This window comes from Solea solea, chromosome 12 (assembly GCF_958295425.1).
Source record: "Solea solea chromosome 12, fSolSol10.1, whole genome shotgun sequence".
Lineage (NCBI taxonomy): Eukaryota > Metazoa > Chordata > Actinopteri > Pleuronectiformes > Soleidae > Solea > Solea solea.
In genome coordinates this window covers 25,049,446-25,075,588 of record NC_081145.1, presented here as the reverse complement: position 1 = coordinate 25,075,588, position 26,143 = coordinate 25,049,446, and the positions used below count along the sequence as shown (strand labels likewise).

The 26,143-nt window shown below is 38.7% G+C and overlaps 2 protein-coding genes across 4 annotated transcripts in view; one reads left to right on the top strand and one right to left on the bottom strand.

Moving 5' to 3' along the window:
• Nucleotides 1-8,246: 8,246 nt before the first annotated feature.
• Nucleotides 8,247-26,143, top strand: part of LOC131470196 (peroxisomal membrane protein 11A-like) — a 73,155-nt gene continuing 55,258 nt past the window's right edge. For 2 of the 3 annotated variants that reach the window (XM_058645854.1, XM_058645853.1), the window contains exon 1: nt 11,049-11,147. Coding sequence is in view for 1 of the 3 variants with exons in the window: in XM_058645855.1 (XP_058501838.1) it covers nt 8,516-8,571; nt 11,032-11,147; nt 14,669-15,237 (741 nt within the window). In the remaining 2 variants the exon portion in view is untranslated. Of the gene's footprint in view, nt 8,572-11,031; nt 11,148-14,668; nt 15,904-26,143 lie in introns of those variants that run through there. The other variant, XM_058645855.1, reaches the window with a different exon arrangement.
• The window catches only part of LOC131470194 (RNA polymerase II elongation factor ELL), a 33,070-nt gene continuing 22,562 nt past the window's right edge, over nt 15,636-26,143 (bottom strand). Inside the window, exons 6-12 of the mRNA XM_058645851.1 lie at nt 25,565-25,689; nt 23,521-23,635; nt 22,769-23,216; nt 22,259-22,322; nt 21,570-21,741; nt 21,418-21,462; nt 15,636-20,452 (exon numbers count right to left, since the gene is read on the bottom strand). Coding sequence (XP_058501834.1) covers nt 20,339-20,452; nt 21,418-21,462; nt 21,570-21,741; nt 22,259-22,322; nt 22,769-23,216; nt 23,521-23,635; nt 25,565-25,689 — 1,083 coding nt within the window. The 3' untranslated portion in view covers nt 15,636-20,338. The remainder of the gene's footprint in view (nt 20,453-21,417; nt 21,463-21,569; nt 21,742-22,258; nt 22,323-22,768; nt 23,217-23,520; nt 23,636-25,564; nt 25,690-26,143) is intronic.

Genomic DNA, 26,143 nt, shown 5'->3' with positions numbered 1-26,143 from the left:
TCTGTCATTTACATTCCTGCTTCCCTTTTTGGAAAAAAACATAGAGAGCCAGGCTGGCATCCACAACCACGGCACATTCAAGGTCACATATAAATGACCAGATATTGGCGGTAACAAGCAGCTGGATAGGTGTACCTAATAATGTGGGAAGAGAGTGTATACAGATACTACTGTGTATGATTCATGTGGAAATGAGCTGGAATCAATAAACTCATCCAAAGATGTGTGTGTGTGTGTGTGTGTGTATGTGAATGAGAAACGGATCACACACAAACTTGTTTTTTATATTTTAGTGGGGACACATCATGACATAATACATTCACTAGCCCCCTACCCTTACCTTAACCATCACAACTAATGGCTTACCCTAAAACCAGGTCTTAACCCTAAAAAAGTCCTTTAAAGTTGTGGGGCCCAGACAAAATGTCCCCACAAGGTCAAACTGTCCCCAAAAAGACCATTTTTTTATTATTTAGACCTCACAGATATACTGTAGATATAAAGATATGCAAGTAAATGCACACACAGCTTAAAAAAAGCTTTATCCCTTAACTTAACTGTAACCATTTAATGCCTGGTCCTGCAACATCGGTGTTTGTGCAGCATTCGTAGCGAGGACACACATCATGCATTTCCTAGCCCCTTACCCTAATCCTAACTTAAACCCAATTCTAACCCTAACCCTAAAACCAGGACCCCCCAAAAGCCCTTTAAAGATGTGAGAACCAGGCAAAATGTCTTCACTCCCTGTGGTCAATACCATTTTTCGACAATTTTTCGTGTGTGGGTATTTTTCTAACCCACACACAGACGCACACACATGCGCACATACATCACTATTCTTCTTAAGACACTGCATTGGCTTCCTACTGATTTGGACAGCTTAAACAAAGCTTTATCCCTTACCTTAACTGTAATCTTAACTAATGCAGAGCAGAACAGAACAGAAACAGAACTTTCTAAAGGTTCTGTCTCATTAAGACCAGGTTTTGAGGACTACTGTTCCTGCCACATGGGCATATGTGCAGTATTCATATAGACACAATGCATTCCCTAGCTCCTTAACCATCACAACTAAGTGCCTAACACCAGCCTTTACCCTCAAACCAGGTCTTAACCCTTAAAAAATGTGACGTGAAAAAGAGTCACTCACTCACTTTCCCAAAATGTCCTCCCTCCCTTAAGTTTATAGGACTTCATTCAGTAGAGAACTCTCGCTGTTGAGAAACAAAGTCAGTGATAATAAGGTAGAATGGTCCAGCTGCATGTTATCAATATCAGAGCCAAAGGACACATTGATTAGATAATTAACTACAACATGTCCTCATCTCGTCTTTCCTCAGCTTTTCCTCATGGCTGTTGCTCACTAATCGTTGCCTGTGTCCTCATCTTGTCTTCAGTCGAATCGACTAATTAACTACAACTGGACCGTGGAGTGGCGAGGCCCACAAGACTCAAACTCAAACCCTATTAAATACGCAAACAAACAATTAAAATATGCTTCAGCAAAGATCACATCACTGCATGTATTCTGAAAGCATCTCATGGTAATATTTATCACTTCCTAATGGAAATGATGGCGTAAATCCACACCTGAGCAGAGACGAGGCACTCGCAGAGAACAGTCACAACCACACATGCACTCAATATCCTTCATACCAAAGGTTATTTTTCTGTATGTGGGTGGATAGTTTGCATATTTTTATTGTCTATAACAGCCTCTCACATACTGAAGGCTGCAAGGACAGCGAGTGTGTTTTTTTATCTCTGATATCAAATAGTGTCATTGATTTTTTTTCAAACTTAATCCCTGTAAATAATTTCTGTGGTAAACTGTTGCTGGAAATGTCAAGGGAAATTACTAGACATTGATGGGGTTTTTTTTTGGCAAAGGGCTCAGACTCAGTTATCTATTGACAGGCCAAGTTTCTGTACAGTTTGGCAGAATATACATAAAAAACAAACAAACACACTATTTCAGCAGGGATTGACTCTGGCTCCCTCTCCCAACAACTTTTAAGGATAAGCACTAAGTATTAATGAATTTATTCAGACAAAAGTGAGTCATAATCGTTTTCTTTGATATGGGAAAGTGCTCTTTGTCTACTGTTTTCATTTAAAAGAACACACAGTGCCTGACAGATTTGCTAGACCACATGTCATGAAAACTTGTTCAAAACTAAAAATGTTTTTGTTGGCAAAATAACAAACTGAATTCACCTTTTTATAAATTTGAGCCGGTGTAACAGGCCAGATTAACTACCCCCCAAGGCAAGAGTGTACCCCTCTTGTGTAAAGACATTTTGATTGTATTTAGACCGTATTTTCACTCACTAATATTTACACAGCGGTATATTCTGGCCTAGAGGGGTATAGTCTGGCCTAGAGGGGTATATTCTGGCCTAGAGGGGTATATTCTGGCCTAGAGTGGTATAGTCTGGCCTAGAGTGGTATAGTCTGGCCTAGATGGGTATATTCTGGCCTAGAAGGGTATATTCTGGCCTAGAGCGGTATAGTCTGGCCTAGATGGGTATAGTCTGATCTAGAGGGGTATAGTCTGGCCTAGAGTGGTATAGTCTGGCCTAAAGTGGTATATTCTGGCCTAGAGCGGTATATTCTGGCCTAGAGGGGTATAGTCTGGCCTAGAGGGGTATATTCTGGCCTACAGCAGTATATTCTGGCCTAGAGTGGTATATTCTGGCCTAGAGGAGTATATTCTAGCCTAGATGGGTATATTCTGGCCTAGATGGGCCATACTATGGACTGGGCTTCTTCTTTGAGAAGTCAGAAATGAATCCACTAAAACTAGTTTTTCTGTTCAGGAATGCAAGAAAATACCTACAATTAGAAATCTTAATCAAGACATTATAATGCGCTTTGCTATTGTTTTCAGGTTTTTTTTGTAAAAACAGAAGATTTGACAACTCATGGATAACAATAAAAATATCATGTCAGGTTAAGTTGTGTCTATATGCTGGTTCATTGACCATTACAGAAACATAAAAAAAAAAGATTTTGATCATCACCAATTCTGTTAATTTAGGGCAGCTGTGGCTTTGGGTGGTGGTTTATTCAATTATAGTTAAGCACTGTAGTTTTCTCATGGCCAAACACTCACACTGCTCTCGAGAAGAGAATTCAATTAACGTCATCAGTGATGACACTTCACATTCGCTCATTAGATGATCAATCTTTGATCATCAAATCTTAAGTGTTCATTAGCATGTACATTATAGATTAAAATCCTCCCATTTTGATAAACCATTTTATCTTCCTCCATTTTTATTCTGTATCTATATCTATATCTATATCTTGTTATTATCTATTAAAAATATATAAAATAAGAATAATAAATCAGTCTGAAAATGTAATGGTGTAAGGTTGAGGTCTCAAACTTGCCTGCCATGCAATACCAAATTATTGTATCTTTTGTACTTAAATATGTCTTTTATTTACTGATTAATTTTGCAGTATTATGCACATTTTGCACTCCAGGCTACTTTCTTATAGACTGTTATTTTTCTTATAGATTCTGGGATGGGTGCTCATTTTTGATTCCTGGCAAATACAATAAAACGTAATACTAAAACTAATAAAAACTAAAGTAAAACTAAGCATTTATAAATACAAACTATTGCAAACCTTCCCTCAAAATGAATTAAAACAAACTCATTTTAAAAACAAAAAGTCAAAACTAATGAAAAAAAGTACAACTATTGAGACCCCTGGTGTTAGTAAGTTATACATATACACTCATTGGCCACTTTATTAGGAACACCTGTGAACTCACCAGACAGGGGTTTGAATGTAACGGACATTTGTGCATATTTAATAATACGTTTTAAAGCAGATTTAGCAGCAGCCAGAAGATCTCAAGTGTCCCGTGTACCTAATAAAGTGGCCAGTGAGTGGATATCAACCATCGCTGAGTCTGATGGATGTTGGCACAAATCTTGACACGGCTCTTTCAGGTCTGAAATTGAGTCATCTGGATCTGCGGCCTGAGGGTAAGTGACTGTGTTGGCAGTTTAGAGCGTGAACGGCGTCTGACATCTTATCTGCATTCCTTTTGTTGTGGCTCCTCCGCTGAAAAATACCGATCATTTGGTTTCCTGCTTCACTTCAGTCATTTTACTGCTCACTTTTTACGGTTTTATTCGCTCGGTGGCAAAGAACAGGCAAGTAAAATGTTGTGCAGATTATCTGCACAAAGTTCATCCAGATGAACTCGATCCATACATAATATTATATTCTAAAACACTGATGTTAAAAAATGTCCTCAGCTGCATGTGTATATAAGTATAAGTGGGCTGTGAATTTAAATTTGCATAAGTCTGTTGACAAAAAAACAAGCGAAAAAGACCAAGAGGGGAAAAACCCACTTACTTGGCAGAAGGTATAGTCTAAAGGATTAAGTAAAACCCAAAAGCCAGTCAATAATAAAATCCCGCAACAGCCCTTTTGTTGTTTTTTTCCATGTGCATCAAGAAGAAAACATCCCCCTGAGGTTTGGGAGGTTTGTATTTGAAAAAGACACAAAGTCAAGAATATTTATCAGAAATAAACAGCAACAAAACTTCTGCACTCGTTTTGCATTCAGGGGCGATCGTATACTGCAGTGAGTCTCAGACTACGCTGCCAACCTCAGATTATATTAAAGTTTCCTGAGTTTATGCCGCAGCAATTACGACATCCAGACGTGGAGTGGCGACAAATTGGGTTTGTGTAAGACGTCGCGTGGTGATAAAATAACAGATAATGACCTGTTTTCAGTCACGTCAGACTCTCAGAGGTGTGAATTAAGGAGACTGAGATTATATCTGACAGTGTTTTTTCAACCAGGTGTAGTGATCTGTAAATGGTGGATGCCGGCATGATTGCTTTAATTGTTTCTGTTGATTGAGGTTGTCGGGTCTAAATAATGGTGTTGTTCATCCTCATGTAAGCAGATTACAAGACTGGAACATGTCATTAAAAATAAATGATGCTTCAAGTGTTTTTTTGAAGCAGGATTTATCTCTTTGCACCTGCATTATTTATCTGTACTTTCATCTTTGCTATTTTATGGAACATTTCATGAGATACTCGTGAAAAAAAAATACAGAATATGATCAAATTAAACCGTACAAAGGATCCATTCATCGATATCTACAGCCAGATTTATGTGACAAGAACATTCAGTGAAAACCAGCTCTTACATTCAAGGCTCAGTGTCGACCTTTGGGACATTTAATAAGAACATGTCCCGAGAGCAAGAGCAAAACTTTCTACTACTTTTTTGAAAATAATGTATGAAGGGAATGAGACAAGGAAATAGAAACTTGCCCGTGACCAAGCACATATTTGCGGAAAGTTTTTTAAGCTTCTAATTATATTGATTTTCAAAGTTCACAAGTCAACAGAGGTGGAGTACTGAAATATTCTACTCAAGTAAAAGTACCACCATTTGGATAAGTAAAAGTACTAGTCTAAACATGTACTCATGTTAAATGAAAAAAGTAGCTTGTTTTAAATGTACTCTTTCTTGTGTCGTGCAATAAGGACAAGGAGACACAAATCTCACGTTAATTGTTTTTAATTAAAAGCAAACCTTTGTGAATTAAAGTGCTGACAAAATAAAATATGTAAACACGTCAGTCAAAATGGGTCAAAGGTCACAAATGCTTTAACTTTCTCACTCACTCAGGGACCTGAATTAACACCAATTCACCAGCATATATATATACAGAATATATGTATATACATATATATATATATATATATATATATATATATATATATATACACAAATACATATAAACATAAGTAAAGATATATATATATAAGTAAAATAACACATTTTAAAAATGACTTTAAAAAGTACACAAAAAAGCTACTCAATTACAATAACACGAGTACATGTAATTTAGCACTTTCCACCTCTGCAACTCAATATGCTCAATGACATAAAGACAAAATAAACAATATGTTTTAATCAAGAAAGTGAGTCTTACTCCATTTAATCTAGTTTCTACGAGATAGAATTCACTCATCCCACACTCTGCACTAGAGCTCGAATTTCATGAAGTAAATAAAACCAAGACTGTCTGTGTTACCGGGGACAGTTTTGCAGTTGAAGCCGTTCCCTTATTTATTAATAAAAGTTTTCAAACTTTTTCTTGCTGAGACTGATTTGTCATATTGGAAATACATCGCTGTGGGTGCAGTAAGACTTCTTTTCTTTTAGGAAAATTAGTCATGGACAAGTTTCACTGATCAAATTGTGTGAGAGGGAAAAAAAGTCCTTGAATATTGGATTTTTAACAACAAAATGTTCACACAGTGGATACACACAGCCTTGGTATGGCGATGGGCCTCGTGGGAATTGCTTTCTTAAAAATAACTCGAGCTCGCTGACACATCTCGCTCTCAGTCTCAGAGACGAAGAGGAGTCGCCGCAAAGCTGCCGTTGGCCGGTGGACAGAAAGAATTCCAACAACTTCGACTTTCCCCTCTTGATTTTAAGTTTCTGTTGCATGAGCGTGTAAAGCTTTGATTGGACTCCTACACTCTGTTATTCATCCCGAAGGATCTCAAGTCTTTTGAAAAAGACCTCAGCCGTTCTGCAGTCGAGGTGAGAGCCCCTGGATTATGGATCATCTTCCCACACACACACTATCACATCTGCTCCCATTAACACTTAAATAAAAAGAAATCTCACTTTTATTTTCACAGTTGGCCTTTACATCTACATTGTAGTTGCTTGTTTGTGTGTGTGTGCAGTAGTTGAGGTTTTGCTTTTTCCTGCTTTTGTCTATCGATTTTATTCACATCTGTCTTTATTGATTCTTGCTTTTGGTCTGAAAATGAATATGAATGTCAACGCCTGTGAACCTGCGCATCCATATTACATGGTCACATTATTTATATCTCAAGCTTCACTTAACTTAATTTTTGTGGTTGTTTATGTAGATACAATTATATGAACTACCTGCATCATCATCATCATCATCTTTCTTCTCTCATTTGTAACGTGGAAGGCAGTCATGAGAACGTCTGTCCACTCACTGACCACCGCATGAACCGTGTCTTTGAAAGTGAAGCTCAAATGAAGCATGGCTTTCTCTGTAGATAAGGTCACCCCCACGGATGGGAAATATCGCTGTATATGAATATGAATCATGTCCCATACAAGTGAAGCTATGGCAGAGATGGGATGAAACATGTGAATGACCTTGAAATAATATACCCTGCTTATGAATCCTTATAAAATATGTTTTGAACAGTGTACAGTGCAATGACGTTTATTTATTTATTTTACAGAATACACAAAATAGACCGACAGACAGATATATAAAGCTACAGACAATCCATACCACAGAGTCATTGTATTATTGATTTGTAAAACTCTGTTTAGATAATAAAAAAGTGGCATTTTATCTCACTTAAAAACTCAATAACTGAAGTGGCAAGAGACAGTAGAAGGTAAACATAACTTGTATATTTAACTTGGCATTGATATTAAATAAAAGCTGTTGGGGAAAAACGACGTGATTGGTTTTTGGCCACATTTTTATTTGGTTAATTTTTCACATTTAATTTTTGTTGTATGTCACATATTACGTTTTTTTAAATTAACCATGTGAATAGCTTTTTTTTTTTAAAACCCACATATATACATAGTAATAAAGATATATTTTTTATTTAATATAGCACTAAACTATTTGCAACAGTTTAAAACTTTCAAAATGTTTAAACTTGGTCAAGTTAATTCACAAATGACATTCCTTCTATTTTTGTTCTCTTATTTTTTATATGAATTATATTTTTAAACATTATTATATTTCCCATTATAAAATAAAATTGAACATATATAGTAGTACAGTATGTATGTTTAGCTATCGCTCATGTTTTAAAGAATAAAACATTAAAACAAATAATCCAGAACTTTCAAACAATAGACTAATGACAAACAACAACAGCATTGCAAAGATCATCACAACATCGATTATAATAATGACTAAAAACGTAACAGAATGTAAATAAGAAACAAATCTGTAATTTGCTATGAAATTATACAAAATGTGTGAATAACGAACTTTTAAGAACCTAGTTTTAACCTTTTAATTGTGGAAAAAAACTACAGTTACCATAGTAACCAGTAGTTAATGTGGTCCGTTCGTAAAAACCGCCCCCATTCGTGCTTGTGGTCCGTCCGTAAAATCTGTCTGGACTGAAACAAGCGCGTTTAGTTTCGCGGGCCCCCCCCCGGCTCCGTGAGGTAGCAAGTGAAGCAACACGAGCTCGGCATGGAAGTGGAATAAGTTGTTGGTTTTTTAAAAAAAACAACCCGAACTGTTTGGTTTTAAACAGCAACGACGAAACACTGTCGTATATGTTGTTGAAACTGAGACAAGTTCACAGGTGAGTTGACAGACAAGCAGGTAGCGAAGAAGAAGAAGGAGGAGGAGGAGGAGGAGGAGTGACGCCGAAGCCGAAGCCGAAGTAGAACGAACTGTTCTAGTTTGTCTCCACCATGGACACGGTTCTGAAATTCACGAGTCAAAATCAAGGGAAAGATCGTGTGTTTAGGTAAGTTAAGTGACCATGTGATAAGTAAAGAATTTACGTTTTATCGGTAGTGAATAAAAAGTATTTGGTCAGCATGTAGAACTAATATTTACATTTTTTATTTACATCCCAGTTTTGTAACAAACGTCGGTTAAAACTCGAGGCACCGTTTCCAAACTCTCTATACTGTATTTCTTACTCGTACACATCTTTGCTTAGCAATTTATCTCCAAAATAACATTTTACACTGCTTACATTTTTTAATGCACTTTAATTCAATTAAAAAAACTTTATTGATCCCCAAGGGGAAATTCAATGACCTAGAAAAGTGTTGTAAATCAAATCAAATAAATGTTAAAAAAAATTGCACATTTTCATTCATTTGTTACTTCTAAAGTATATTTAATCATATTAAAGTAGAAATAACCACATCCCTCTCATGTTATATAACCAAAGGGTTGGGAAAAGAAACCAAGGCTGCAATAATAATTGGTAAAATACAATATTGTGTGCCCTCAGGAGTTTCGATAGGTCTTGTGCTGAAAGTATGTACGTGGATTCAGAGATGTTTTCCCACCAACCTTGGTTGTAACAAGTGGTTATTTTAGGTATTGTTGTCTTTCTTTATCTTCTATAATTGTCTGGTCATTCTCCCCCTGACCTCTGGCTTCAACAAAGCAGGTTCTGCACATCTCTGTAAACCCTAGAGACGACCGTGTGCGTGACAATTCCAGCAGATCTGCAGACTGACAACAAGAACACAGCAACCATAAATCACCTTTCTTCCCTCTTCTCATGTGCGTGTGAACTTCTGCAGGTTGCTTGGACCACGTCTTCATGCCCAAGTGCATTAAAGTTGATTAGGCGTGTGTGCTAACAAGCTTTTGAACAGGTGTACCTAACAAAGTGACCAGTATATAACCCTGAAGACACAGTGACCTGGATGACTGAAAACCTTCACATAGATCATTTAAATGTCAGCACACTACCTGAAGTTTAATCATTTTATATTAACTTTTAAATATTAACAGGGTTTTGTCAAGATTGTGATTGTCAAGGCCCTTGAAAGTTTTTGAAAACTGCCCTAAATAGGCACAGGTCTTTGAAAGTGCTTGAATTTTGTGCAAGAAAGAAGTTAAGTTGATATTTAAAGGTAAATATCTCCCTTGTTTGTTTGTTACGACGCCACCTACTATTTCATGCCCTGAGTTGTAATTACTAGCGTTGTTGTGGTGTCTCTGTCTCTCTCTGCCATCGACGTGAGATTCCACACAGAACAATGAGCGAGTAATGTTGGGCAAGAGAAGAGGGAGTGAAGTGACGCCTGCAAAATGCAAATTCCAAGATCTCTGTCTCACCAAAGAAAAATGACAAAGACTGACTTTGACCAAGATCCCAAAAACAATCACTTATCCAGATGTAGAGCGTGCTGCTAATCTATAAAACTCCAATCAGGGGCGAAACGGAAGTTGCACTTCCCATCTTAAGCTGTGTCGACACATTTAGTCTTTGAATTTGACAGAATTTGTCCTGGAAAGCCCTTGAAAAGTCCTTGAATTTGATATCAACCAAGGTGTGAGAACCCTCTTATTAACAAAATCCACTAAGAGCGACATTGAGCTCGTAAAGGGAGGAAACTGTACACAGGTTAGAGTACGACTGAAAACACAAAGAAGCGTTTCAGAAGTTGTTCAGCTTTTTGACGGGATACACATCTCTTGTCCCCGCCCGCCCATGCGCTGCTCCTATAATCACGCAAACGCTCCCTCGGTCAGGTCTGATAGTTTTGCCCGACAGAGCATGTTAGGACGCAGTAAACAACATAATGTACAGGTTAGCACTTCTTTTTCTTATTCCACCTTTCTTTGCCGCTCTTCTTTCTCCACCACCATGTCTTCCTGTTTGATGAATCTAAACAAAATCTCTCCAAAGTTACTTCCTGCGTGTCCATTTTGGTTATGAGATTGTAGGATTTCAGCATAGATTAAACTTGTTATCATTAATATGTTGTCACATTTTCTCCCAACACTTCGGCAGCTGTCAACTTGTTGTAGAAGGTATTTTTAACAGTTGCGAATCAGTGTTGTTGTTTTTGAAAATATTGCAGTAAATGGAGTGTTATTAAAAAAAAAAAATGTCACGATTGGGTTCATCATTAAAAACTTCTCTTTTTACTGACGCTGTCAAGAGCTGTGAGAATGTGACTTAAATTTTGACAAATGCAAAAAAAAACCTTTTTACGCCTGAGAAAATATTGGGCTGACTTTTCACAGGAGGCAGATTATATTAAATTAAGATAATTATTTGCTGACACACACTTATAGTGAAGTTAGACTACGGTGGAGCGAGGGATAAATTGATTTAGTATTATTTTTTTGCTATTTGTTTCATTTTCCACACTTTCTGATTGTCCTCCAGCCTCACAGTTTTAAGAATCGTGTCTTGAAGACATTTCATGTCCATCCTCTTCCTGTTTTTCAGAGCGGCTCAGTTTGCGTGTGCGCTGTCGACGTATCTGCTCAGGAGCAACTCGAACAAAAAAGACCTGGTGGCCAAACTCAACAGTCTGGAGGCCAAACTGAACGCTGGACGAAAAGGTGAGTGTGACTCAACTGTAAAGGGGAAAAGGGAAATCTGTGGTTACACACAATATGTATAAACTTTATTAGGGATGGGAACACACCACTTTTGTTGTCCGATACCGATATTCGTCCAATATAGTCATTTTAGACCATTTATGAGCGTATAAAGCCGTTATACCAACACATTTGTGCTGAGTCATTTCTAAGACATCATTTTCCAACTGTGTAACAAATATTCTAATCCCAAAAAGTAGAAATAAACAGCCCATACATGACTCGGCAAAAATTCTACATTTTTATCTGTCTGATATCCGATCACGGGATTTTGACCAATATCAGACTCATATGGATTTCTGTCCCTAAGCCTTATTAGTTTCAGACATTTTAATAGATAATAATTACATAACACTGAGTTTCCATCGTCAATAATACAAAGAAAAAGTTGTGTGATTTGAGCGATTGTGTCTAAATACAGTATATGACCCATTAAAGATTGTGACCTTTAAGTAAATACCATTCGGGGAAAAGGAAGTGTATTTTTCATTCTAAATCAAATATCGTATAAATAGTGAGGTGTTTTAAAATTAGCGTTTTACACAACCTTTAAAATGTGTACGCCAGGAAAAGTCTTGTGCAGAGCTGGTGTTAAATTTAGATTCTATTTCAGTCATTATTTTTGTGTTGTGAATAAATAAGAGAAATCCTGCAACGTTTGTATTTCGGGCTGCGACTAACACTTATTTTTTTTATTTTTTTTAAAACGGCTTAATCTGTTGATTCTTTTAATGTCACAAAATGTCACAAAATATTGATTTGGTTTTTCCCAAAAGTGAAAAGGTGATGTTCTCAATTTGTCTTGTTTTGTCCCCGTAATGATTTTTCCGTCATATAGAGCCACGAGTCACTAGAAAATACTCATATTTAAAAAGAATCCGAAGTATGTGTGCTGTGTAGTTTTACATACAAACATCAATGGCCATCTACACGTCGTCATGCACTCAGATCAGGTTAATGGCCGTTGACGTCTTTCATGATTTTCTACTATATGAGTGAAGTTAGTCTCTGTTTGGTTGACTGCACTGTGTGCCGAACGTGTTGCACCTACGTTGCTGACGTAAGTCTGGCCTTGACAGCTCATATATAGATAATAAAAAAGGTTTTTAGATGAATTCTAACGTTTCTCAGAGACTGACTTGATGACATCTCTTCATGAAAATAGCGGCTGAAGCGATGTCTTTCAGCATTGTGAGGCAAAACCTTGATGTTGTTCACAGTAGAGCGTAACAAGGACTTCACTGGGCCATTGTGAAACAGGTCAGCCTCTGTTGGTGTGGTAATCCTCTGTGTGTCAACTGCCTCTAGGTGAAAGAGCTTTTACTCGCAGGTCAAACCAATAATAACGTGCTTTTCTGAAGAAATGGAGGCAAAGAGGAGCCTTAACAAAAACGGGTTTAAGTCATTATGTAACCAAATGATCACTTCCTTTTAAAGGAACCAGTGTGACAACATACATTACATTATTACATTACATGTCTTTTAGCACACCCTTATCCAAAGCGACTTAAAATGGAATTGAGTACAATCAGCCAGGGGTGGAGTCGAACTTGCGACCATGATGTCTTTCACACACAGTGTACCGGTCTTAACCACTGAGCCACTACACCCCCGTACAGTAATGTGTTTAAACTATGAAGATTTATGGAAAAAAAAAAAATATGTACAACAGCAACCGTTTTAGCGTTTAAAAACATTACTACAATCCCAATTTCCAACTCTGTAGAGCGTCGTTGCCAAAGTCTCCGCGGGAGCTGCACTTGGCACACGCATAAATGTCCCACGTTGTGTATTTTTTTTAAATTTTAAAACATAACTCATAAACAGAGCAATCGCTCACTCGTTATCCTCCACATGAGGGTCACGGGAAACTGGAGCCAGGCAACAAACAACCACTCAATCTCACTTTCACACCATTATTCAGTGAGTGTCACCAAACTGCGTGTCTGCAGACTGTGGGAGGAAGCCGGGTTCCAACCGGTGACCTTTTTTGCTGTGAGGCAACAATGCTAGCCACTGCTCCTCTCACTCACAACAGAGCACATTTTAAAGGAAGACGTGTAATAGTACAAACTTTCATAGCAATGCAGGAAAATAAATAATAATCCTTATCATAATATAACAAATTAAATAATATACATATAATCCCATGTATACACATAATTACTGACATACACGTTCCTATATAAATATTTGTATATCCTCATAGAGAGAATAAATAAATGAAAAACAAACAAAATGAGTGAGAGAGAAGGGGAAAAAAATCTCTATAATTACACTGACGTTCGTTAGTGTGAGTGTGTGTCATTTCAGGAGAGAGTGAAGACGTGATGAGACGACAAGGCAGCACAATAACACGCTGTAAAAATATAATAATATGTGTTAAATAACTTCTGACAACATGTCTGAATAGAGAGAATTAGCCACGCCATTGTCTGTCTTTAACAAACTCTCTGCTCTCATTCATCTGTAGTTTAATTTCTTTCCACCACTGACTCTCGTTCAGACCAAAACCTTAATGTTTGATGATACATCAGGGTCATTTTATGACTTGATATTATACATTTCTTAATCAGTAAGCCCATAACTGGCATACTTCTAATTTGAATGACTTTAAAGTGGAAAACTCTGCAAGTCCATTCATTTTGGAGTATATATTTTTATCCATACATCCATCTATTGTCTACCACTTTATCCTCACTGTCGTTACCCATTTGTTTTTAACGGAGCCGGCGAACACAAGTCATTGAGCCCCGCCCATGCCGGTCAGCATCTGTTTTACTGATTCTGAGGACTCCAGTGTTCCGCGACTCGTGTACCGCTAACAGACAGTCAGGGGAGTGGTGGAGAGAGCTCCCCAATCTCCCCCTCAACAAGCCACTTAACTTTCACACCGACCTCCAAAGCTGTTAAATTACGCTGAAAATCCTGCGTGTTTCCTCGTTAAATCCTCTTCCTCGCTTCCTACTCTGACAACGGGTTTCTCTGCTTCTTTTTTTCTGCCTTGATCTGATAGCAGGAGTTTGAGTGTTCTCCCTGTGTGTGTGTGTGCTTTCTCCGGTTTCCTCCCACAGTCCAAAAGACATGCAGATATGGGGATTAGGTCAATTGGACACTGTAAATTGACCGTAGGTGTGAGTGTGAGAGTGAATGGTTGTCTCTATATGTGGCCCTGTGATGGACTGGCGAACTGTCAGGGGTGTGACCCCGTTTTTTGCCCTATGTCAGCTAAGATTAGCACCCTCATGCAGAGGATAAAGCGGTAGAAGATGGATGAATGGATCTTATAGCAGATACCTGGCTAGGATCTTGTGGCTAGACAGTGCCTTAAAGCAGTTATCGTGTCTCGCGAGACCTCCTGATTCTGCATAGTTCTGCTTTAATTGATAGAAGTTATTGTTTTGAGTGTTTTCTTTTGTCACTGTGGACTGTGCCGTCTGATGTGCCATTAATTCCTGCCCCTGTCATGTTTTCTCTCTCAGTCTTCAGGCTGGGGAACACAGTAAATTCCATTGAGGCTGCTAAACGATCCATGCAACTCTCCGACCGAGTGCTGAGCCTGTGCCTCACCGCCGCCAACGTCAACCGTGCCCTCTACTTTATCTGCGACAACGTCCTCTGGGTCATAAACGCTGGGCTTATCCGCGGTCTCGACAAGCAGTCGTGGAGCACCAGCGCCTCCCGCTGCTACCTCCTCTCGCTGATTATCAGCCTGGCCAGAGACTTTTATGTCGTGCTGCAGTTAATGGTGCAGAGAGCCAAAGATAAGCAGTTCAGACGGGAAATGATGCGGCATCTGAACGAGGGTCCCGAAGTGGCCGAAGCTGTCGTTCCCCATCTGGACGCTTTGCTGTTCCTGCTGCTGGCGAGCCTTAAATCACATCCGGCGGTCGCCCTGGACACGCTGAAAAACATTTGTGATCTCTTCATTCCCTTAGACAAGCTGGGCATTTACTCGTCGAATGCAGGAACAGTTGCGTTCTGTGGTCTGGTGTCCTCCATGATTGGAATTATCACCTACACAAAGCCCAGTTTAAGTATCAAGCCGTGATAATGAAGGTGTAGATAAACTGCAGAGCAGAAGGCAGAAGGTCGACTCTGGTCTGGTCACGAGCACTAGAGAGGATTAGTTAATCTGATGAGATTAGACAACGCACTGCGAGCACGTACTGTGACTTTTTATGTTTGGACACAAAGTCCAAACGTAAGCAATAATTGAATTTGTCTTTGATTTAGTTTAAAACACTGGTTTTAAAAGGGTTTCTATGTGTAATTAATGCTGTTGATTTATTTATTTATATTTAAGATCAGACACCGGTTAATCTTGTTGATTAAGTACTTTATAAAGTGTCCACTGTCACACTAAAAATGTCTTCTAACATTTGTGGCTCCATTCAGAGATGAAGTAACACCGCCCTCTTGTGGAAAAATGACAGAATACAACGCAACTGGAGAGAGAGAGAGAGAAAAAACAGAAGCTTTAATTTCCAGTTTTACTGAACATATACAGTATACATTTATTGTTTTTTTCCTTTTTCCGAAGCGGATGACCACGTGATATAAGACACCCGCTGTCGGAAAATGCAAAAATATATTCCACACTTCCCTTTCACCATACTTGGAAACATGCGTGAAGAGACTCTGCAGACATGACATCCCATTCAAAGAAAAGAACAAACGCACGCTCAAAGCAATAAATAAATTACTTCTCCTCGTCGGTTGGTTGATTAAATTGCAGCAAAAAAAAAAGTTTTATTTCACATTTCAATGGAGGCATAGATTTATTTCTCTTTTGTTTTCAGTACCAACATGAATGAAGCACATGATGTATGAAATATGAGGAATCTGAAAGAAATGCACGTAAGCAAACATCGGATGCAGTTGAGTGAAGTGTTGTCCTGGTTAAATTGATCTAAATTTAATAATAATAATATTTTGACTGGAAAAAAAGTGATTTAATTATTAAATAAAAAAAATTGTACAGTAACAACATACCTTATATAATGTTACAAGGCATTTTGGAATCAACTTGAATAATAAAAGCACTTTGAACAGTGTGAAACTACACAGGTGTAAATACTGCTGGCACAAGTTATTATCATTATTATTATTTTTCCATGACAACAATCATAGTTACAGACACAGTGGCTCTGCTTGTATGATTGAAAAGGCACCATCAGTAGTTTGCTCACAGTCAGTCAGCACTTAAGAGTTCCCTTTAATTAAGGGTCTGGTCCCCCCCCCTCCCAAAAAAAAAAAATCCACTTAAATTATCTTCATTAATACTAAGATCAGGGTTGATATTTTTCCGTGTTTTCACCACGACGCAGATTGTTTTGTCACAATTGATCAATATGACTCTATAGTGATAAAAATGGATAAGGAGCCCTTAAATTTCATTACAGGTCTTTTGTTCGTCCTGAAGTGACATTAAAAATGTCTTTAGTATCGTTATATTTTCACGCATTTTGCTTAAATTAAATAGAAATCAACTAGGCTGAAAAATACAAGTATGTGCCGAATTTTTGGAATTTGTAAAAACACAGTTATCCTTTTTTTTTTTTTGTATTCAGTGCTAATAAATATAAATTTCTTGGAAACTTTCATATGTGCCAAGACGGAACAACTGTTAAATCCTTCAAAATAAAATCCCAGACGACCAAACGACAAAACAGAGCTGCTAAATATGTTAACGGAGTGAAGCGAAGCAAATTAGTATTCTTTTTTTTTTTCCTTGGGGTCGATTTCTACAATGATTCTTACTTTAAAGAGTGGTTGTCCTTACAGGATGGAACTGTGAGTCAAACACGATTATTCCACACAAAAATGAAGCTAAATATGAAAAATTAAGACGACTGTTGCGCAACAACTATCCAGTAACTGAACTCTCCTTCAAAACTTTTAAGACATTTTTTACAGAAATGCTTTGAACTGTGCAGAGAACACAACAAACATTCTTTTAGAACAAAAGTACCGAGCGCCTGTCTGTCATACACACGCGTTAAGGCAAATACAGTATTAGCTTCATTCTCACATTTTAAGCCATTATTGGGACATAAGAGTCTTGAGTATCATCACTCAGGGGCTGGGACTTAATTCAATACCAATATTATTGCAATGTCGCTTTCTCGCTGGAACAACACGACAAACGCTTAACTTCGATATAGTTTTTTGTTGATTTCTAAACAAATATTCCGCCCTTTTCCACCACAGGAACTTGATTCTTATTTACCCGGGATTTTGGAAAAACCTTGGCGTGTTTCCACCGAAATTACCTTGGCGGAAAAATCTTTCCCTCCAAATATTGTTTTCCGGAACATTGAGGTGCGGTGGAAATACAGCACCGATTACCGGGAATTCTTTCCCCGCAGGTAAATACTTTCCTGGTAATAAAAGTTCCTGGAAATGTTGGTGGAAAAAGGGGGGGCTCTTCCAAGAAATGATCCGACATTTATTGCAATAATTATGGATATCAACTTATGTGAACGTGGTACCCGTTATCGCCCAGCCCTTGCACAGCTACACTGACACGACGACGCAAAAATGTCCAGACATCATTTTCCTCTACTTTCAGGCCACAGCTAGTGAACGTGATAGAAAAAATCACAGGTTGCAGTAATTCAAATGTACCTGCTGATACAGTAAAATAAAATAAAAGAGTGGTTTGATCAGAGCGACCCATCCACACACTTCACACAGGGTTAAGAATTGAAAAGGTCCAAGTCTTTAAAGCCACAGTCAGCAGACGGACATCGAAATGTCAATTATTGTTATTCAACCAAGTCATCAAGTCTTCAACCAAAGCACATACTAAATAATGCGTTTCCCAAACTTTCCATAACCCACTATGTAAAGATGGCAAACTATTGTGACCCAAATCACAAAAAAAACGCGAATAATAATAATAATAATGATGTAGCGACTCATTTACAGCCATATCTGTAAAAACCTAATAAATGAATCATTCGAAAGAGATGTTTGGTAAATAAATTACAACTTATTTAAAACATACACACACATATACATATATATATATATATATATATATATATATATATATATATATATATATATACATATATATGTATACGTACGCGTAAAATCTTCCGTGACCCCTGATCTGTCTTTGGGGAATCACTGGTCTAAATATTACCCTGTATACTTTAAAGACGTCTTTGAACAACAATGAAAATACTGCATCGTTACTATATAAGTACTGTAGTTTTCAGTAAACCTCTTTTAAGTTGTTTTTCATGTTGTGGCGACAAGGCAGTTTAGTTTGTGATACTGTAGGGGCGACATGTGTGAGGATCTCCAGTTCAGGCCGTTGTTGTTCTGTTTTGTGGCGTTCCAGTATTTTCTTAAAGATGACAACGGGCTGTTTGGAGAAAAGCCACAAAAAAAATCCCTATGATCTGAGGCCAGAGAGAAAACACCAGCACCCAGGGATAAACATCCATCCTTAGTCATGTGATCACATGTGGAAAGTGCTAAATACTCTGTATTCGGTACTGAAATGTGTCGCGGATGCATCTCCGTATATGATCGTGCAAAAACCCGCTTTTTAACCATCGAGAGGCACTGATATGACTATTAGTGTTGATATTGAGTTGGTGATAAATCAACGTGCGTGTGAGAGCTGATTAGAGCCATGGTTCTCAAACTGGGGTACATGTACCATCATTGGTACGTACCAGAAATATTGTTCTACTGTATATACCAGGGTATGTGAATGGGAATTTTGAAGTGGAGTGTGTCGAAAAAATAAAAATAAATAAAATTAAATAATAATACTTAAGAGTCACCTTATCTCTCGCCCCGTCTTAATCTAATCTCACTACATCAGTGTGTGAAGTATATTATGTGAGGAAGAGGAGGATGTTGAGAGAGCTACTTTAGGTTTAAAAAGTTTGAGAACCACTGGATTAGGGGCTAACGTCAACTGGGGGGGTGGCTTTGAATGTAATCTGAGGACAGATTATGTTCATGCAGCCTGAGGAATGTGGACACACGTGCGTCCTCGAACCAAATCTGAATGTTGTATTTGTGATAATCCCTTTGTTGTACGTTGTGCAGTCTGGATGTGATCAGATCACTCAGGACGGATGTTCATACCAAATCAGAACGGGCTCAAAGTAGGAAGTCGAGCATTTTTGATGGAACTTCACATCCTCCCTTTTTTTTGTGATATATTCTTTGTCGATGTAAATAATTTTGGTCCTAATCCTGCAGAAATATGGCTTCTTGTACAGATGATACATTTAATTTCACGTTGCCTTCATGATAGCGGAATTTCCATTCACTGATTCTTTCTTGGTTTCTATGTGGTCTGACGGCATAATGTCATGTTGTCAGAGCTGCAACCAAGGATTATTTTCATAATTGATTAATCGATGGATTATTTCCTCGTTTGGTCCATAAAATGTCAGAAAATGTTGACTGGTGTTTCCCAAACCTTAAACTCTTTGGTCCACAAACCAAACTGATCAGTTTTCATGATTTCTTTTTGAAATGGAGCAAAGACACCAGGAAATATTGACATTTAAGAAGAATTATTAATCGATTAATTGAAAAATCGTTGCAGCCCGACATGACAAATACACAAACCAACTCCTCTGCATGCTTTCGTTCCCTCCCGTAAGATTGATTGTACCATCAATTTATAATACTATTTAAAAATCTGAACTTTTATCATTATTATTATTGTTATTTTCTTTTTTAGCTCTGATGAGATAATAGATAAAATAAAAATACAGTTAGACAAGAAGGATCGCATCTGCTTTTGCATTTCAGGAGAGGAAAAATAAAAAATCGGTTTTGGCTTTTCACTGTGTCACGTGACCATTTTACAACAGAACAAAAATCCAGCCATGACAGCAATAATATTTAAAAATAATAATAACAATAATAATAATAACCATAGATAGTGTTAAAGGGCAACATCTGGTCACGAGTCGGTGGTCTAAGCCCACTTTTGAAAAAGAACCTCACTCCTGACCTGGAATCCATTATCAGGAGCAGTAAAGTGAAAAGTGTCTTGGTGACTCCAGGACCCTGCTGGACAGTCTTTGGGTCTGTTTTCGGAGCCTTTTGGTCCAGTCACATGACATCCCTCTCCTGACGGGGGGGGGGGGGGGGGGCAGCGCCGGTTACTACGACAACAACCCCTGTGCGCGGTCGTAATCCGTGATCAGGCCTTTGATATGCGACAATTTCTGATGGAGGTACTCGCAGCGCTTCTTCTCTTCCCGGTAGCCGGGGAATTTCTAGAAGGTGAAACGGAAGAAAAACCTGTGAGTTTTTTTTTTTTTTAAATCCAACACAATGAGATATTTTCAAGGTTTTTCAGTATTTCACAAATTGAATTTTGAGTCAAAATGAAGCAAGAATAAAATGACATGGAGTAGGGACTGGACTATGTACGATATTATGGTGCATTGTGATAAAAAGTGCTCACGATAAATTGATTGATCATGGTTACAAATTATTAACATCTCAGGGGACTACAAATTCAGTCTCAGGGATTTATTTTGAAGTGCCACAAGGGGGAGCCTGCATCTTTCCAGTCATTCCAGGAAATAATGCTCCTATTTATGGGGGAGTTTTTTTTCCCGTCTTGTCGGTATTTGTGCACATTAAAAACAACAATAAAAAAAAAAAAACAGCTGTCATAAGGACCATCTGTTCAGGACCTCAATGAAATAACTATAATTTTACATCTTAATCAAGAAATAATAATGCGCTTTACTATTGTTTCAGGTTTTTTTTGTAAAACAGTACATTTGAAACAATAATAATTATATGTTAGCATTAAAAATATCATTTTGGTTAAGAGCTATTAACCATTACAGAAACATAAGAAAAATAATTTTGATAATTACCAATGCTGTTAAGCTCTCTATGTTTACAGTTGTTACAATAATATGGTGAATCACATTTATACTGTGACAGGAAATGTTCATATGGAGTTAGATGCCATGAGTTTCCAGGCAGTATTACATATTATTACAGGCAATTTCTAGGTAGTTTATACTGTTTTAGTTAAAATGAAAAGTTTGTGAGTTGTTTTTCCAAATTCATTAAGTTTTAAGGACTGTTATTGTTACATCAAATCTGACTTCTTTGAAGAAACTGAAAAGAAAGCGACAAATTCCTTATAAAAATTGATATTAAGAGTGGTTCTTGCATCACGCTTACATAGAAAAAAAGAAAGATTGAAATAGTTTCTTACTTTTTTATACTTTCGGTACTTCTGTAGTATTTGTTCCTCCATGAGCTGAAAGGGCAACATAAAAGAAAGTGTTAGTGGAGCCACGTGTCAGATGTGTTTTCGTGTTTTGGTGAAACGCAGAGCAGCTCGTATGTCACTGGTCCACAAAGTACCTTGTACTCTTGTGTTCCCGGGGAGAGAGTGTTGATCTTTGATCCCAACTGAACAAACATCTCCGTGATTGCCCCAATCCGGTCATGAAGAACTCTGTATTCGTCGTACTCTGCACAGAAGTCGTCCTTGTACTGTTGACGCTGGTCCAGTGCTGTTACGGTGCTGTATTTTCTACCAAAAAAAAAAAACCAAAAACATCAGCTTGTTGATGAAAAGCAGACTGTGAACCTCCCGACCCCGTCCCTCCAGCAGGTGGCACTGCAGGTCGGTGCCGAGAGAGGGGACTGACACGTCACTGATTTTACAGCCTGATGTGTCGACCAGATGTACAAATGCAAGGCATAAGACCATTTGTTTTTCAAAGTCATTCTCAGTGATGCGTTGTGACAGCTCATTTAAACATGTGTTTTATTCCCCCTGTATTTATGTGAATGTTTAGAAGCTGAAACTAAACCCTTTAGAGACGAGTCGGTTTCTGTTCTCGTTCACTCTCTCTCCTCTACGTTTGTGGTTTGGACACATAAAAGGCAAACTCCTCAGTGACAGATGAAATCAACAACGACAATAAATGCACCGATCTGGTTACACGATACTTGGATTTCCCTCCCGAGCCATAAAAACCCCTCTCTAAATCTGCACATATAACATGAGCACAGCCTGTGACATCACTTTGTTTTATGAATCTTACATTAAATAATCGGGCAGTTCCTCCGCTGGCGTTCCGTTGACAGGTGTTTTCTCTCCCTCGTGGTCTATGGAGAGAGAAAAAAATAAAAAATAAAGGTTAAAGCAATTAGCCATATGCAAAAGAGATACTATGTCCATCATATCAAGGCTGATGGGATCATTTATCACAGACTCTGATAAGAGATCTGATCCAAGGCAAGCTGTGACGTCAACAGGGCCGGAGCAGGAGGCAGAGCAGCCTGCTGACTCGGTCGACCGTAGGTCACCCAGCTGTTCCACAGTCAATCATCAACAGACTTTGAGTGGGGAGGGTGGAGAAAGTGTTACAGTCCCCACAACATTCACTGTGCTCGATATTTGCTCTTTCTCGGCTTCCAGCGAGTCGACCCAGATTTTTATTGTTGTTGTTGAAATAAGCTGATAATATTCACGACCTGAGCAAACAACGTGCAAACAGATTGATGACGGCACAAAAAGAAACGTGTCGATAAATGAAGAGAGTTTTATTCACCTTTGAGGTTTTCTTGTTTCTGCTTCAGGTCTGGACTGGTCTCGATCCAGTCCAGTTTTAAGCGCTCGCGTTCTTTGTCTTTGTGCTTTTTGGACTTCTTCTTTTTATGCTGGCCATTGTTGAGCTGTTGGTTTGTGCAAATGGAGGCGTCGCTGAGTGGGGGCTTGGGGCTGGGGGCGGTCGGCGCGGGCTCTGTCCTCTGCAGTTTGGGGACAGCGGACGGTACGCTGACTTTGTGCGGCGAGTACAGGCCGTTCGGGCTCCCGTGGAGACGACTGCTGGTTTTGTCAAACTCCAGTTTGACCGGGATACGAGAGTTTCCGTGACTGGAGGCGCTACGAGCACCGTTGGTGCCGTAGTCTCCAGGAGAGGGCGACTGCTGCTGGTCTAATAGTCTTTGTTTTTTGGGGGTTTGACAGCTGGATGTGTCCGAGGGTAATGGCCGTTTCTGGGGGGGGGGATAAAACAGAACATAGTGAATGACCATGAATAACAAACGTACCCATAGCATACGCATAAGGACAGTTAACTGTAATCCTGCACGTTGATTGACATCAAATTCATGGAATTTTTTAGGGCTTTCCAGGACCAATTCCAATGACCAATGACTAGATTTAGAACTATCTACATAGAGATATAAAAAATTGCTTTTACTCTCTGTCTGTCTGCAAAAATCAGTAAATTTCTTAGCTTTAAAAGAAAGTAGAAATAGCACAAAGTAGAATTCTTTCAAATCGATGGAGAATAATTACCACAGAGAGATTCTTGGCAGGGCTGAGTTGTGAAGGAGAGTCCCCAGGTGTTTTGTGGAATGAATTGTTGGACTGAGGACTCTTCAACTGGCTACTGTGGACTGGCTGGAGTTTCCTGAGGAAAGATTGGGAACACAGAACGTTCAGTTGGACATGAGTTGGAAGGTTAGTCACCTGCAAAGCTTAACAGGAAGAGGCAGTGTGTAAGTCATCCATCTTGGTCTGGCAGATTTATGAGCAAGCTGATAAAGCGTCACGACACAGATAAAAAAAAAAGCACAGATAGTGGCTTTTTTTTTCGACGAAGAAGAAAATATTACTTTCTGTGGAAGGAATAATCCCTGGCATTACAAATGACTTGTTTGTGTGAGTCAGTTTTGTTGTTTTATGTCTCTGACTCTGATGATCATCTGCAGGAGGAAACCACAAAGACCGAACAAAGCACGACAATGGCAGCAGATTTAACCTCTGTGGGACCAAACCCTCTCAGTTAATCTGCTTCCTACAGCTTCTTCCTCAAGCAGACGCCCCTACAAAAAAAGAAAAAAAACTACACCCTATAAATCCACGCAACCCTCTGAATCGTTTAGTTAAAACTATAAGTCACACATAAACTACAGGGATAAAAATCTACAGAGCTCATACACATTCATCACACTTGGCAAACAAACTTTCATGACAACAACAAATGGAAGTCTTTCACACGTACAGCAGGGGTTACGCAATCAGCCAGCAGTGGGGATTTGCACTTTTTCCAAAACACTCGCCGAGCACATGGCCTGCGTGTTTACTGGCAGGCAGAGAGAACACAGGAGGGGGAGGAGACTCGCCCTGAAACTCCGCCGTGCTACTCTGAACTCCTCCATGCTAATGCCATTTGGCAACACTGTGCACGGAATACTTTCCTGCGCTTTGATGTGTCCATTAAGAGATTCATCAGTGCAGAGCAGTCGTCTTTCTGAAGCTGCTCTTTCAGCATGATCATAGAAGACGTCCACATTCATTCTCTGATCTCTCGCTCTATTACTGGCAGCACTGTCACTATGCATTCATCCCCCAGTCCTTAATGCATTATCTGCCTGCATGGGACTCTCAAAAGATGTCTAAAAGAATTTTTTACGCAACAGGCAATTTGGAAAATATGTTTCTATTCCTTCTTGCCAAGAGTCGAATGAAGATACGGATACCGCTGTCATTTATGTGCTGGGAAAACAAGAGTTGTAGCTGCCGGGTTATTGGTTTAGCATAGAGCAAATACTTAAAACATGGAGATGCAGCTCGGCATAAAGACAATATCTCCTGGTCCAATGTGTCAAAAGCCTGTATTCTCAGCGGTGAACAGACGATCGCTAGTTTTAAGTCTTCTAAACCATTAACCATTACATAAAAAATAGTTCCATTTAGAGTAAAATAGAAGAAAAACCATGGCATGTAACTGGGGCTTGGACAATTGGCGCTTTTCCATTATACAGTTCTAGCACGACTTTTTTTGCTTTTCCATTAGGGATAGAACCTGGCGCGACGTCTGACACTAGAATCAAACCGAACAATGCTGAACTGTAGATCAGTTAAAAAGACCCAAAAAACATGCGTTAATCTCCAACATTTAGCAAGGAAATGTCTAAAATCTCAACATTTAACAGAGGAGTCTGGTGTATTTAGCGACAACACTGCCGATAGCCGGCGATCGTGAGCCAGGTCACTACCAGTTCAGCCATATTTCAGTTGAGTGACTGTCAGACGGTCATGCAGGAAGTACTGAACGATAACGTGAACGAATCTTGTTAATGAACTGATTCTAATGATTCAGTTACACTGAAAACAACTGCTTTGACCATCACTAGAAGAATCACTAGAAACACTACAAACCGAGTTGAGTAGAGCTGAGTAGCGCCAGAACTGTATAATGGAAAAGCGCCAAGAGTGGATTTTCTTGTTTTCCAGTCTTTATGCCATGATAATTTGTGTTCCAAAAGGGTGAACTCATATTTGGTGAATATATAATGTTTTTAAACATTCCCAGAAATTTTTTTTTTTTACTCACCTGATCAGGAGCCTATGGATGAGCTGCTTTTCTTCTTCTAGATATCCAGGCCAGTCTCTCTGAACGTGTCTGTACAGCTCATCCTTCAGAGAGTAGCTGTGGTCTTTCAGGTTCAGTTTGGCAACCTGTAACACCGACAACTCACAATGTTACTCAATCAACAGGAACAGGACAGAAAAAGAGGCCAGCTGAGGTTGTAAAAAAAGGACTGTATAACTGTGTTAACACGGTAACTCCATACGCATGTATTCAAATAAAACAGGACGTGTTTTCTGCTCGGGGGGTCTGTATTGTTTCTGCAGCTACTAACATTTTAACCCTGCCTCTACACAACTTAATCTCATTATAAACAACTGATAGAAATCTGCCCAAATCAACAACTTTCAATTTTCAAAGCAGTCAGATCCCAGCTGGAGACACTCTGCCTCTCTCCTGTCAAAACACAATCCTCTCTTCTAAAGATAACTACAGCTCAGCCCTAATTACAGCTACCAGTGGCGACACAGTCTCCACTGGAGGGACACTTGAAACATTGTGAACACAGGAAATGCGCCTCAAATAAACTCACAGACTTCACCT